The 16,317-nt window shown below is 35.9% G+C and overlaps 1 protein-coding gene across 1 annotated transcript in view; it reads left to right on the top strand.

The window, feature by feature from the left end:
- Window positions 1-742: 742 nt before the first annotated feature.
- The window catches only part of CRISP1 (cysteine rich secretory protein 1), a 30,991-nt gene continuing 15,416 nt past the window's right edge, over window positions 743-16,317 (top strand). Inside the window, exons 1-3 of the mRNA XM_072831634.1 lie at window positions 743-809; window positions 4,785-4,852; window positions 11,398-11,526. Of these exons, the coding sequence (XP_072687735.1) occupies window positions 743-809; window positions 4,785-4,852; window positions 11,398-11,526 (264 nt within the window). The remainder of the gene's footprint in view (window positions 810-4,784; window positions 4,853-11,397; window positions 11,527-16,317) is intronic.

Here is a 16,317-nt window from a genome sequence, read left to right on the forward strand (position 1 = left end):
TCTACCTACATGAAATTTCAAATTGATAAAATTAACCCACAGTTATGGAACCAGAATGATTTTTACTCTTGGAACTTAACTGAGTAAAAAGGGGAATGAAGGATCCTCCTAGTTGCTTTGATTGTGGTTGCACAGGTATATACATATTCACAAATTTGTCAATTTGTACACTTAAAATTTAGGTACTTTACTAAATGAAATTTTTACCTTATTAATTTTTTTAAATTGACAAATTCACAGAAGCAAAGAGGATAAAAAATATTGATGTTGTATTCCTTATAGAGTTTATTCATATGACTTCTTTGGTTCTGACAATGAAGGGACTTCATGTAAATGCTTTCTGGGAAGGTCATGATCTAAAAGTTAATATGTGAGAAGGCATTCCCAAGGGCATGTTAGAAGGCCATAATCCATTCTCCTCAGTCTTTCCTTCATTCTTGATCTTTCCTCTAAAAATTTGCAAATATCCATGTTCTAGTTATATATTAAGAAGAAATACAATCAGAAAACAGAAATATAAGGAAAACAAATTTAAATGATCAGTGTATCAAGTTTCTGGTATTATTATCTGAAAATATTTTAAGAGTTTTGGCTTAACATTGCCTACTGCATGTGAAATGATTGTGTTAAGCAGGTACTGATACTGAAGTCAGGGAGGTGATATATCTGCTGTTCCCGTAATACTTCTGTTCAGAAAAACTGCCCTTCCCTGAGTCTATGCATCTAAAATTCCTTGGTTAAAATGACCCACTTGGTTCCTAGATTTGCAGTCCTTCAAGCAATGGACAATCATTCAGACCGTTCTGGAGGTATAGCCCTGGTCCAGGCCATAGGACCAATCCTGTTATAATACTCTAGTGAATATGCCTCAGTCTTGATCCCCAAAACCTCTCACTCTGGATGCACTTACTTTTCCCACCCCTACAACCTCTACTTTACCTCTGAGACGTGCTCTCCAATTCTAACCTCTCTGTCTACACCTTTGTACAGGATTACTTCTGCAGGATTCCCTGTTTGCCAAAATCTCTGCCTGTTGCCTGTGGTTTACATCCCTTCAGCTTGACCCTCAAATTCTGTCTCTACAGACCCCAAATCTGTACTTCATAATAATTCTTGGCCAACAGAATTACCTTCATAGTTACCTGCATTCAATCCTCATCCAAAAATGCTTCACATACTACTGATGCCCAAATGTAAACCTTACCTTCATGTTTTGATTCAGTTGCTCCAAGTGTATGTCTGACTCTTAAACAAAGGTATCCTCCTCCTTTCCTTGTAGCCTCTGTTCTCTGAGGAGTTTTTGGTTGAGTGTGCACATTTTACCTATTCATAAACCTCAAGCCAAAACTTGGACTCAAAGACCTGAGGGTTCTGTTTTAGCACTTACCCTCTGGCTTAGTCCCCTGAATTTTGAGTTTGCTTTTGTTTGCCCTTACCTTTGCTAAGCGAAATAAGTCAGATGAAGAAGGACAAATACTTCATGATTTCACTTTTACACAAAATCTAAAAACCAAAACAAACAAAACAAAACCTAGAGTTGTAGATATAGAAAACAGATTGATAGTGGCCAAAGGGGAGGTCGTGAGGGGTGAGTGGGGATGGTGAAATGGGTGAAGGAGATTAAGAAGTACAAATTTCTAGCTGTGAAATGAACAAGTCTTAGGGATTAAAGCATAGGGAATATAGTTAACATTGTGTTAACTTTGTAAGATGACTTTTTGTAGTGACCATTTTATACTGTATACAGATGTCAAATCACTATGTTGTATACCTGAAACTGATATAATATTGCATGTCAATTATATATCAATAAGAAAATGAAGGATGTTTTACACAGCCACCAAGGAAGCTATAGCTAGTAATTAATAAATTATATGCTACTGAAATAAAAAGTCAGAGTTCCTTGGAGGAGCTAAAAATGCTAAGGTAACTGATTTCCATCGACACTAATTTTCCCATAATTATTCTCAAGAGTCCTGATAGTTATCTTGTGATTGCTTTCAATTCTTGCTTAGGATACAGATCCTGGCATTAAATCATCCCTATACAGGATTGTATCAAATTCCTTATGCATCTTATACCATTAAATAATGATTTTTTAATTTGTTTATCACAGAAGAAAGATAAAATATTTGAATATAAAATATCTTAGGTGTATTTATATATTTACAGTAACGTGGGCAGTACTGTATGTTTTCAAAGACCTTCTGTCATAATTAATTAGAATCTGCTTATAAAATATGATATACTCTTAAACTTGGATTATGAAGCCCATTAAGCAGATTGCAGCATTCTGAAAAAAAAAATTTTAAACTCTAAAGAGCTGATTGTTTTATATAGTCCTGATATGCCATCTGTATTTCCATCATATTGGATTTCATTCTAAACAAAAGGAAATTGATTTTCAGAGAATTCGTGTTATTTGCCAGCATCATAAGTAATAGGAGATCCTAGGATAAAACTGCAGTATTTTAGCTCCAGGACCAGTATAAGTTTTATTATATTGCACTATAGTGAATTATTAGATTGTGTGTGTGTGTGTCTGAATTAGCCAGTTATTTCAACTGTGCAAAACTAATTTATTAAATATCTATTAAACACTATTATGTATCAGGTACACTTAGAAAAAAAATTAGATTTATGTCATCTTTAAAAAAACTCTAAAAAATTCAGTTGATTTCAAATTTGGAGTGCAAATCCTGTAATTATTCTTTAAAAAAATCCTAAAAATGGCTTGATATTTGTTTTAAAATATGCATAAGGTATAATAACAATGAAGTACAGTATAATAATTGAAATTCTGGGAAAAAGAGGATACTATATTTTATATAAATTTTTCTATGTGTAAATCTAAGTACTAAATTTGTACATAAGGAAAAAAATACTTGAAAGATAAAATCTAAATTATTAATGCCAATTGTTCAATTGGTGTGAAACAAGTAACTTTTTTTTAGTTCTTAAACCTTTTATAACAGCTTTTTTGAGGTATAATTAAGGTACATGTTAGTGTATACTCAAGAAAAAATTATAACTATTAAGACAATGAGAATATACACACCATCACCTCATATTTCCCCTCAGAAAACAGAACAGAAGTTATAGACAGCTTCATTATGGGGATCAACTTGAATAATAACACTTAAGTGTGGGTGGGGTATAAATATTAATGTGTTTGTGAAATATATATCAATCTATATTGCAGAAGCTCTTTTTAAATTTTTTTTCAGTTAATTCAGAGGGAAAATGTCTGTTTTACTGGATGTTTTGAGGATTAAGTAAAAGAATGGAATTCATATTTCATGATTTATATTGCTATATTACTATGAATCTAAAAGTTTTGAGGGTTTATGACATTTTAGAAGGAGAAAGTGAAGAAGGGAAAGAAAGAGTTGAAAAAAAAAAGAGTGATAAAGAGGAGACTGCGTGTTCATGTTTCCTGAAAGAACTGATTTACAGAATCCCCCTCTTTGGCAGTGGGCAGGAGAAGCTTGAGGACAACAGCAAATCACATCATGTGTATTATTCTGCACAAGTCATTCCATCTGTTTTTTTGTTTTGTTTTGTTTTGTTTTTTTAGTTTTTCCTTAAAATATGAACTAAACTATTGGTTTTTAATGCTTTCCACTCAGCAGGATGAATTCAGAATAAGCTTGGCAGATTGCTAAAAGAAGGTGCTAACCAAATTTAATAACCTATACTAAGTAAATTTAATAACCTATAGTCAGAAACCTTATCAAACAGAAATAAAGGAGAGGGTATATTAGCTCTGATTTTCCTGTCTCACGATGACAACCATGCTTAGCAGAGTGATCATATATACAGAATATCTCTAAGTCGTGTATATAAGTTACTAAGACTATGATCACATCTCTTCTCTATAGGCAATAGAGAACTCAAATATAATCTTATGTTTTTATATTAGTTTCGTATTGTGACTGTAACAAATTACTATAAACGTAGTGTCTTAAAACAACACAAATTTATTATCTTAGAGTTCTGGAGGTCAAAAGTTCAAATGGGTCTCCCCAGGTAAGCTAAAATCAAGATTCAACAAGGAAGCACCAGGGAAGAATTCATTTCCTTGCCTTTTTCTACTTCCAGAGATTGCTCACATTCTTTGACTCATGTTCCCTTCTTCTGTCTTCAAAGGCAGCAATGATGGGTCCAGTCTTTCTCATGATTCATCACTGACATTAATTCCCTCTTCTAAATGTAAGTACCCTATAAGCTCACATGGATATTCCAGGATAATCTCTCTACTTTATTTGTTTTTAAAGATTTATTTATTTTAGAGAGAGAAAAAGAACATGTATGTATGCAGTCATGCAAAAAAGTTGGGAGAGGGAGAGAGAGAATCTTAAGCAAACTTCCCACTGAGCATGGAACCCAAAGTAGGGTTCTATCTCAGGACCCTGAGATCATGACCTGAACTGAAATCAATAGTCAGACACTTAACCAACTGAGCCCCCCAGGCACCCCAACCTCCCTACTTTAAAGTCAGCTGATTAGCAATTTGAATTCCATCTGCTACCTTAATTCTCTTTGTCCTATAATGCAACATATTCAAAGGTTCTGGGCATTAAGACATGAAATCTATCCTTCCCACCACAGTTCTGTCTTCCGCTGTTGGTTCCACTGATTAACATATTCAATTTTGTCCTGATCCTGAAGATTTCTTTTTGCAGGAAATGCAAATACACCACACAAGTGTTTTGAAAAAAAGGTTTATTATAAAACACAATCCCAGAAGTTGACAATAATCTAAATTTATGTTTTCTTTTCAGGGGTGACAATGAAATACTTCTTGTATTTGGCTGCTGCTGCTGGCTTCCTGCCTATTTTGATTATAAGAGTATGTGAGGATTGTATGTTTCAAAATTACTTTCCAGAAAAGGATAAGAGCTATCCCTGTAGAACTCATTTTGTTACAGACACTGTTGTGAGGACACTTGGCCCATTATTCACCTCGGTCTCACCATAGGCCATGTTGAGCAAGTACTATTCTTAATTTCCCATTGCAGAGAAAAGAGCCAAAACACAGGGAAGGGAAGTAATTGGCCAATGTCAGATAACTGGGAAGTGGAAGAACATGAAAGTTAACCTAACCAGTTTGGCTTCCTGGGCTCATGCCAATTTCATTATAGCTCCTCTGGATGATTCAAAAAACTGAGAATGTAGAGCAGGAATAACTTCTTTATAATGTAACATGCATTCCTCATGACTAAATGGGAAAAATACTGTTGTGGGTTTTTTGTTTTGTTTTGTTTTTTACCCAAAAAAGCAAGTATTCCATAAATATCCCAATTATACTATCTGATTTGTGACTGTAACAAAAATTTATCACATCAAAATTAAATATAAAATGAAAGTGTGAATAGCAAGAAGAGAAGTGTGAGGAACTGTAAGCCTGTAATCAATATATGAAGCCTGCCCCTCACTACTTATTAAAGACAAGAACTTCACCAATCACAAAATAAAAACAAAACACTCAATGGTGTAAAGAAGAAGTCCTTAATATTTTTGGTCACCCAATGATATGTACCTCTAAGTAGCCTCAATGACAAAAATATTACATTTTTTTTCAGAATACCCAAAATATTTTTATGATGAACTGAAGTCAATAGCTTTGGTACAGAAAATGAGTGATTTTTATGTTTTCATGTGCTAGATAGGAGTCAAAAATGGGAGGCATTTACCTTTATAAATTAAAACCTATATACATTTAATTTTATAAATTAAAATATACATACATCAGACTATTGGGGTACTGATTTAGGTTTTATCACTCACCTCTCCCCCAAAGAACCAGGTAGAACTCTTATCCAATAACCAATAATACTCAAATACAGTGGAAGTACAATCTTAAAGAGTTCTCCTTCCTCCCCTTTGGCTCTATTCCCATTTTACTCCCCCAGTGTGTGTTTGTTGGGGGGGGGGGTGTCTTCACACTTCACAGTAAGGAAAAGCTAATCTGAAGTATAGACACTATCAGAGAGAAAGAAGAAAGTGAGAAAGCAACTTTTGCCTTTCAGACCTAATCAGTACTTGGCTGGTGTATGTCACTTAGCCCACATTCGAGGAGACAGCCTGGTATCTGGCATCACTTGGTAGAGCAAGCTGAAAAAGTATACTAATGAAGAGAACAGCCTTGAGCAAATATTCCAAGGCAGAATAGAAACTGGAACATTACAATGATTAAAAGAAAATCACTGAGACTAAAGAAAAGTAGGGGAGCATGTCTTCAATAGAGGCTGAGAGGTCAGCAGAGTTTTCATAGGCCTTGTAAAAAAATAGTTTTTCTTTCTAAGAAATTATTGAAAGACTTTTAAAAGGAAAGGGACTCCATCATTTCAGTATTTTGAAATGTTTACTCTGGTGGATGACTGGAGAATAAATTGTGAAAGACTGGATAGGGGAATAGGAAGGAAGGTATAGAGGTGATAGGATGTATTTGAAGGCTAGAAGGCCAGTAGGAGGCCAGGCTATAGCTCGTCAGTCCAGGTGAAGAACAAGAAGTCTGAGAGATAGGAGAAAAATTAGAAGAATGTGTTGTCCCTTAAATGGAAAGACTATTTCTACACTGGGAGCTTAGGCATCGGAGTTAGCAGCCAACAGATCAAATAGAATGAAACAGTAAAAAAATATTGAATTTATAAATTAAACTTGTTAGTGACCTTAATAGGAGTTGTTTCAAAGCAAAGTATCTCAACTTCAGAACTACTGACACTTTGTTATGGAATAATTATTTTATTAATAATAATTCTCAGGGAGTCTTTCCTGAGCCTTTTAAGGATGTATAGCAAAATCACTGGCCTCTATCAACAAGATGGTGGAGTACTCATCCTAATTCAGTCATGACAACCAGAAATTTCTCTAGACATTGCTTATTGCATGGGAGGAGGAAGAAGTTATTTAAGGAGGAGGTATACCATTCCTGGTATAGAACGTTGGTTTTAGTGGAACACATAGGGGAAGGATGAATGTAGACAATATTACTTAGAGGGTGGGAAATTAAAGACAGTCAGTACTTGCAAATTTTTCAGGAATTTTGGTAGGGAAGGAAAGTAGAAAGTCCATGATGCAATAGGGAAGTGAGATAAATGAAGAGTTTTGTTTGTTTAAGTTACGAGCAACATTATCATGAATAAATGCCAACAGAAAGGATAAAAAAATGGTTGGAATGATAATGAGTAATAGGAGATTAATTATAATGGAAAAATAATGAGTAATGTGAGATTTGGGGAAATGTGGAAGAAAATGGAGTAAATAACATTGGAGAGAAATAGTGTTTTTTGTTTTTTGTTTTTTGTTTTTTTTTTAAGATTCCATTTATCTATTCATAGAGACCAAGAGAGGCAAAGACACAGGCAGAGGGAGAAGCAGGCATCATACAGAGAGCCCGATGTGGGACTCGATCCGGGGCCCCCAGGATCACACCCTGGGCTGCAGGCGGCGCTAAACCACTGCACCACCGGGGCTGAGAGAAATAGTTTCTGAAAGAATGATCTGCTTTTAATTTTTTTGAGGAACTGTCCTACTATTTTCCATTATGGCATATTTTCCATTATGTCTTTTTTTTTTTTTTTGAGAACCACATTGATTTTATCTCCCCTATTGTATGACAGTTTAATTATTGCAGGCAGATTAAGTTAGAATTTGCTTTACAACTTTCTAGACCAAGAGTTGGCAAACCACAGCCAGTGAACCCGCCAAAGAATCCAGATCCTTCACCAAACAATCAGAGATTGATTTGCTTACATGAGTTTTTACCAATTCTTTCCTTGGTGAAGAGGAAATACATATTACTTTATATTTTCTGGATATGATTATGGTTTTATCAGTCTTTATGTTGCACTTATTCTCCTTCCTAACACTATGTTAAGCTTTTATACAGAGTGACTCATTTAATCCTCATATAAACCCAACTTGGTAAAGACGATTATTCACATTTTATAATTAGAAGAGTGAGGCACAGAAATTTAGGTCACTTTCCCATTATGTCTTAACAGTTTACAGGGTTCCCTTTTCTCCACATCCTAACAACACTTGAAATCTTATTTTTAATAATAGCCATCCTAACAGGTATTTGGTGATATATCATGGTTTTCATTTTCATTTCCCTGATGATTAATGAGGTTAACCACATTTTCATATATATATTGGCCATTTATGTTTTTTTTTTGGAAAAATGTCTGTTTAGGTTCTTTTTTTTTTTTAGAGAGTTATTTGTTTTGCTGTTTTGTTTTGTTTTGCTGATAGGTCATATGAGTTCCTTTTATATTTTGGATATTAACTCCTTATCAAATATATAGCTTGAAATATTTTTCCCATTCATTAAGTTGCCTTTTTATCTTTCTGATTGTTTCCTTTGCTGTGCATAAGCTTTTTAGTTTGATACAATCCTACTTGTTTATTTTTTCTTTTATTGTCTGTGCTTGCTAAGATAAATGTCAAGGAACTTTTTCCTTATTTTTTCTTCTAAGAGTTTTATGGTTTCAGGTCTTACATTTAAGTCTTTAATCCACTTCAAGTTAATTTTAATTTTTTTTAATTTATTTATGATAGTCACAGAGAGAGAGAGAGAGGCAGAGACATAGGCAGAGGGAGAAGCAGGCTCCATGCACCAGGAGCCTGATGTGGGATTCGATCCCAGGTCTCCAGGATCGCGCCCTGGGCCAAAGGCAGGCACCAAACCGCTGCGCCACCCAGGGATCCCTCAAGTTAATTTTAATGTATGGTGTGACATAAGAGTCTAATTTCAAGCCTTTGCATGTGGAAATCCAGTTTTAAATTTGCCAAGAGGGTAAATATTATATTAAATGCTTTTACAACATACACAAGATAATAATAATTAATTGTAAAGAGGGCAGGAGGAAACTTTGAGAGATATTGATATATTTATCTTTTGCTTGTCTTGATGGTGGTGATAGATTCATAAGTGTATACTTACCCAAACTCATTGAATTGTTTACATTAAACATGTATAGCTTTCACATGTTAATTATACCTCAATAAAATGGTTTAAAAAAAACAAGAAAGTATAATCTGTTCAGTAGTACCACAAGAGATAAGGAGGAAAGAATGAGAACAGATAGAAGCCTATAGGTAGACCGGCCAAGAGAAGTTGAAACAGCTGCCCTCAGATAGCATCTCTTTACTGAGGAAAGGAGGAAATACCAGAATCTATTGAGAGAGGTTAATGTAATTGGGGTTGAGTGCACAAGTTTTGCAATAACACTGTGAAGACAAAGTGAGTTAACCAGATAAATTAGTAGAATTGATGAGCAAAATTCAGGGACAGTTTGAGATTAGACATAGGATTTGGGATGATATGCCAATATCTGGCATTTTGTGGGATATTTATCTGCCAATGTTTATCTTATTCTGTGCAGGCAGGGAAATTTTTGATCCCTTCCAAAGTGGGAGTGTTCTTAAATGACGATGAGCAGAAAAGTATTCATTATTTTAGCAAGAAAGTTGTTGAAATAAGAGAACATGAATAGAAAAGAAAGAAAAGACAATATTGAAAATAGAGAAAATGAAGAACGAACTAGAATGCTATATTATGTTGAAAATAGAGTGATGACCTTAGCTATCTGGAAAGCAGGAAATCATGATCAGATAGGGAAAAGTTTGACCAGGTAATTTGGCATTTGGAGTGATTATGAGATGTAGATTGTGACCATCATGGTGGAGACTAAAGAGACTTGGAGAAGAGGTTTAAGAGAGGAAGAATTCAAAGGCCTGAGATATGAGATGGCTGGAATCATCCATGTGAATGCTGAAATCCCTTGAGTTAACTACAAAAATGGAAGTAGACAAGATGAATTTGTTTCAGGAGACCCAATTTCAATGAATAAGAAGAAGTGACAGGAAAATGTTAGGGGAATCAATTTTCAGGTATGAGATGGTAGAGGAATATGTTGTGAGTTTCCCTGGAGCAGAGTTCAGAGGAGCGAACGAAAGTAATAATCTGGAAATGATAAAGGGATTCTTGTGGTTCCCCACTTCTCCTCTAGTCTAGACCAGAGCTTCTTGCAGTAGGGAGCAAAATAGTACCACATGAGTATGCTTTTGAGGAAATAATATCCACAAGAGACAGTCTCTAGAGGGATCTTCTGGATTCCATATTTATGTTTTTTCCCCATTCCTATTTTATGTTGATATAAAATAAATGACAATAACTACTATAATTAAGCAAGGTTGGTACTGGATCCTATCCATTCAGAAATTACTAATAGCCCTATGGTACTTGAGGAATAGATACTACTCAAATTATACTACATATGTTTTGCCACTTTTTAAACAAAAGTAATGAAGTGCATGTGATATAACACACACACACACATACGCACAAGAAGCTGCTCTTTATAGCAATTAATACTAACCTAAAATATTAAGGCTGTTTAGTTTTCTTCTTAGTTGCAAGATAAAGGGTAAACAAAATAATACTCATGAATTCTGGATTGTAGCTGATCTGAATTCTATTTTATACTTATACATATGTATGCAAATGTGAATGTTTTTTCATATGCAATAAGACAAAAAGGTAGAATCTGAGTTGAAGACACTGGAGGCTTTGTACTCAATAATTAATATCTTAAGTTAGACACATCCTTTAACCACTTTTCTCTTTTTTAAATTTTATTTATTTATTCATGAGAAACAGAGAGAGAGAGAGAGGCAGAGACACAGGCAGGCTCTATGCAGGGAGCCTGATGTGGGACTTGATCCCAGGACTCCACAATCACACCCTGGGCCAAAGACAGGCACTAAACCGCTGAGCCACCCAGGGATCCCCCAGTAGCCACTTTTCAAGTGCAAGTGATTTATCTAGGAAGCAAAGAGAACATCTGCAGGAAATGGGGTGGGATAGGAGCCAAGAAAAGGAGTTAGTCAGTAAAGGTGTGATATCAAGATACCTTCCACTGTGGTTTATATTGCTTGATTAAAAGTCCTTTAAGATGGCCCAAGGTACCAATTACAAATTTGAAAAACCCTAATCACAGAATATCCGGTACTTATATAATGTCAGATGACATTCAGAAACTCACAAGATAGGACACTGGTGGCTCAGTGGTTGAGCATCTGCTTTCAGCTCAAGGCGTGATCTCCCTTAGGAGCCTGCTTCTCCCTCTGCCTATGTTTCTGCCTCTCTCTGTGTGTCTCTCATGAATAAATAAATAAACTCTTAAAAAAAAAAAAAAAAGAAACCCACAAGACTAGCACTAGAGAAATGGAAACTAATCCTTTGAGCAATTGTAAATTTTTAAATGCTAAATATTATTGTCTATTCAATATAAATTATAAATTCATATTGATATAGGCCTATAAGTAAAATACATGAGGAATTACACATAAAAGAAGTAAGACTAATAAATAATTTTCTGATCACAGGCAAAACTAGCTTCAGTTCCATATAATACACTCCTCACTGAATTGGCAACTGTCCAAGAAGAAATCCTGACTGTACATAACACCCTCAGGAGAGGAGTAGTTCCATCAGCCAGCAACATGCTGAAGATGGTAAGATTAATTCAACAGCAACAACAATGTTAATAATAGCAATAGTATTTACTTACTTTTTATTAAGTTCTATTCACTTTCAGTATACTAAAAGCTTGATCTTCCCAAACAAACCTATGACTTAGCAGAAGAAGAAATGGAGACACAGAGGTGGTAAGCAACTCTCCCCGAATCACATAGTTGTTAAATGACAGAGCAACAATTCCAATTCAGGCAGTCCAACTGCATTTATAATTTACCCCAGGACAGTGCTTCTCAAACTTGAGCATACTAAGAATTACTTGAAGAACTTGTAAAGCACATTCCCCTGGGCCCCACCTTCTGAGATTCTGATTTGGAAAGTCTGGGGTGGAGACCACTACAAACTCCCAACTGCAGCTGCTGCTGCTGCCAGTATTGTCAGCATAGCAAGCTTTAAGTTAGAGAGGCAATTCATAACTGTCTTCATTGGGCAGCATCCCAGAGGCTAGACACTCATCTGAGAATCAAAATGTCCTGATTCTACGTCAGGTGGTGCTGTGGATAAAACAATATTGACAAACATATTTCCCAATTCCCCTGCAGCTTATAAAAAGAGAGAATTATCTTTCAACTATAAACCTGGTGTGTTAGCAGACGAAGTGCTATAAAACAACAAATTTAGGAAAGTCTCAAGAGTACTATGTGATACACTGCATATATATTATCTCCCAGAAGAATCTCTCAGGTTTTGGGCAACCTTATCCTAGTCCCTTTAACCTTGGACTGGCCTAGAAATAACACTGGCTCTGGAGAGTGATTCCCAAGGATAGCTTCCTCATGTAAATGATGAAGAGTGGGAAGCAAGTGAATAAAAAAATTATTTTGAAATTTATCTCTTGGTGATCTTAAAATAGAAAAGGGTTTTGAAACAAAACAATATAAGTCAGTAGCTATCACAGGCCTTCTTGCATTGTGAGTGTTGGTACCTGATGTATGTATTGCACTTACAGTTGACAGGTGCTCTTTTAGAATCCCCAGCAGTGCAATTGCTGGGTCATAGGGCAGGTCTATTTTTAACTCTTTGAGGAACCTCCACACAGTTTTCCAGAGTGGCTGCACCAGTTCACATTCCCACCAACAGTACAAGAGGGTCCCCCTTTCTCCACATCCTTTCCAACATTTGTGTTTCCTGTCTTGTTAATGTTCACCATTCTCACTGGTGTGAGGTGGTATCTCATTGTGGTTTTGATTTGTATTTCCCTGATGGCCAGTGATGCGGAGCATTTTCTCATGTGCATGTTGGCCATGTCTATGTCTTCCTCTGTGAGATTTCTCTTCATGTCTTTTGCCCATTTCATGATTGGATTGTTTGTTTCTTCGGTGTTGAGTTTAATACATTCTTTATAGATCTTGGATACTAGCCCTTCATCTGATATGTCATTTGCAAATATCTTTTCCAATTCTGTAGGTTGTCTTTTAGTTTTGTTGACTGTTTCTTTTGCTGTACAGAAGCTTTTGATCTTGATTAAGCTCCAATAATTCATTTTTGGTCTTGTTTCCCTTGCCTTCATAGATGTATCTTGCAAGACGTTGCTGTGGCCAAGATCAAAAAGGGTGTTGCCTGTGTTCTCCTCTAGGATTTTGATGGAATCTTGTCTCACATTTAGATCTTTCCCCCTTTTTGAGTTTATCTTTGTGTCTGGTGTAAGAGAATGGTCTAGTTTCATTCTTCTGCATGTGGCTGTCCAATTTCCCCAGCACCATTTATTGAAGAGACTGTCCTTTTTCCAGTGGATAGTCTTCTCTGCTTCTCTGCTTTCGAATAATAGTTGACCATAGAGTTGAGGGCCCATTTCTGGATTCTCTATTCTGTTTTTGTGCCAGTACCACACTGTTTTGATACCACAGCTTTGTAGTAAAACTTGAAATCCAGCATGGTGATGCTCCCGGCTCTGGTTTTCTTCAATATTCCCCTGGCTATTCAGGATCTTTTCTGATTCCACACAAATCTTAAGATGATTTGTTCCAACTCTCTGAAGAAAGTCCATGGTATTTTGATAGGGATTGCATTAAATGTATAAATTGCCTTGGGTAGCATTGACATTTTCACAATATTAATTCTTCCAGTCCATGAACATGGAATGTTTTTGCATCTCTTTGTGTCTTCCTCAATTTCTTTCAGAAGTGCTCTGTAGTTTTTGGGGTATAGATCCTTTACGTCTCTGGTTAGGTTTATCCCTAGGTATCTTATGCTTTTCGGTGCAATTATAAATGGGATTGATTCCTTAATTTCACTTTCTTCAGTTTCATTGTTAGTGTATAGAAATACCACTGATTTCTGGGCATTGATTTTGTATCCTGCCACACTGCCAAATTGTTGCATGAGTTCTAGCAATCTTGGGGTGGAGTCTTTTGGGTTTTCTATGTACAGTATCATGTCATCTGCAAAGAGGGAGAGTTTGACTTCTTCTTTGCCAACTTGAATGCCTTTTATTTCTTTTTGTTGCCTGATTGCTGAGGCTAGGACTTCTAGCACTATGTTGAATAGCAGTGGTGAGAGTGGACATCCCTGTCGTGTTCCTGATCTTAGGGGAAAGGCTCCCAGTGTTTTTCCATTGAGAATGATATTTGCTGTGGGCTTTTCGTAGATGGCTTTTAAGATGCTGAGGAATGTTCCCTCTATCCCTACACTCTGAAGAGTTTTGATCAGGAATGGATGCTGTATTTTGTCTGCTTTCTCTGCATCTATTGAGAGGATCGTATGGTTCTTGTTTTTTCTCCTGTTGATATGATCTATCACGTTGATTGTTTTATGAATGTTGAACCAGCCTTGCATCATGGGGATAAGCTCCACTTGGTCATGGTGAATAATCTTCTTAATGTATTGTTGGGTCCTATTGGCCAGGATCTTGTTTATATTTTTGCATCTATGTTCATCAGGGATATTGGTCAGCAATTACTCCTTTTTGGTGGGGTCTTTGTCTGGTTTTGGAATTAAGGTGATACTGACATCATAAAATGAGTTTGGAAGTATTCCGTCCCTTTCCATTTTGGAACAGCTTTAGTAGAATATGTATTGTTTCTTCTTTAAACGTTTGATAGAATTCCCCTGGGATGCCATCTGGCCCTGGACTTTTGTGTATTGGGAGGTTTTTGATGACTGCTTCCATTTCCTCCCTGGTTATTGGCCTGTTTAGGTTTTCTCTTTATTCATTCCAGTTTTGGTAGTTTGTAGTTTTCCAGAAATGTATCCATTTCTTCTAGATTGCCTAATTTATAGGCATATAGCTGTTCATAATATGTTTTTAAAATCATTTGTATTTCCTTGGTATTGGTATGATCTCTCCTTTTTCATTCTTGATTTTATTAATTTGAGTCTTTTCTCTTTTGTTTTTAATAAGGCTGGCTAATGGTTTATCTATCTTATTAATTCTTTCAAAGAACCAACTCCTGGTTTTGTTGATCTGTTCTACAGTTCTTCTGGTTTCTATTTCATTGAGTTCTGCTCGAATCTTTATTAACTCTCTTCTTCTGTTTGGTGTAGGTTTTATTTGCTTTTCTTTCTCCAGTTCCTTTAGGTGTGAGGTTAACTTGTGTATGTGAGTTCTCTAATTCTGTGAAGTTTTGAAGGATGCTTGTATTGCGATGTATTTCCCTCTTGGGACTGCTTTTGCTATATCCCAAAGATTTTGAATGGTTGTATCTTCATTCTCACAGTTTCCATGAATCTTTTTAATTCTTCTCTAATTTCTGGATTGACCCTTTCATCTTTTAGCAGGATACTCTTTAACCTCCACGTGTTTGAGTTTCTTCCAAATTTCTTCATGTGATTGAGTTCAAGTTTCAAAGCATTGTGGTCTGAAAATATGCAGGGGACAATCCCAGTCTGTTGGTACTGGTTGAGACCTGATTTGTGACCCAGTATGTGGTCTATTCTGGAGGAAGTTCCATGTGCACTTGAGAAGAATGTGTATTCAGTTGAATTTGGAGGTAAAGTTCTGTAAATATCTGTGAAATCCATCTGGTCCAGTGTTTCATTTAAAGCCCTTATTTCTTTGGTAATGTTGTGCTTAGAAGATCTGTCATTCGTAGAAAGCACCATGTTGGAGTCTCCCAGTATTAGTGTATTATTATCTAACTAAGTCTTTACTTTGGTATTAATGGATTGATATACTTGGCAGCTTCCACATCAGGGGCATAAATATTTATTATTGTTAGGTCCTCTTGTTGGATAGATCCTTTAAGTATGATATAGTGTACCTCTTCATCTCTTACTACAGTCTTTGAGATAAACTTTAATTTTTCTGATATGAGGAAGGCTACCCCTGCTTTCTTTTGAGGACCATTTGAATGGTAAATGGTTCTCCAACCTTTCGTCTTCAGGCTGGAGGTGTCCTTAGGTCTAAAATGAGTTTCTTATAGACAGGAAATAGATGGGTCTTGCTTTTTTATCCACTCTGAAACCCTGTGCCTTTTAATGGGATCGTTTAGCCCCTTCATGTTCAGATTTACTATTGAAAGATATGAATTTAGGGTCACCATAATACCTATTCAGTCCTTGTTTTTGTAGATTATTTCTTTGGGTTTCCTCTTTCTTTTATAGGGTCACCCTTAATATTTCTTGCAGACATGGTTTGGTGGTCACATATTCTTTCAGTTTCTGTCTATACTGGAAGCTGTTTATCCCTCCTTCTATTCGGAATGAGAGCCTTGCTGGATAAACTATTCTTGGCTGCATGTTCTTCTCATTTAGGACCCTGAATATATCCTGCCAACCCTTTCTGGCCTGCCAGGTCTCTGTGGAGAGGTCTGCTGTTAATCTAATATTTG

The sequence above is a fragment of the Canis lupus genome, chromosome 7 (assembly GCF_048164855.1).
Source record: "Canis lupus baileyi chromosome 7, mCanLup2.hap1, whole genome shotgun sequence".
In the NCBI taxonomy this organism is placed as follows: Eukaryota; Metazoa; Chordata; class Mammalia; order Carnivora; family Canidae; genus Canis; species Canis lupus.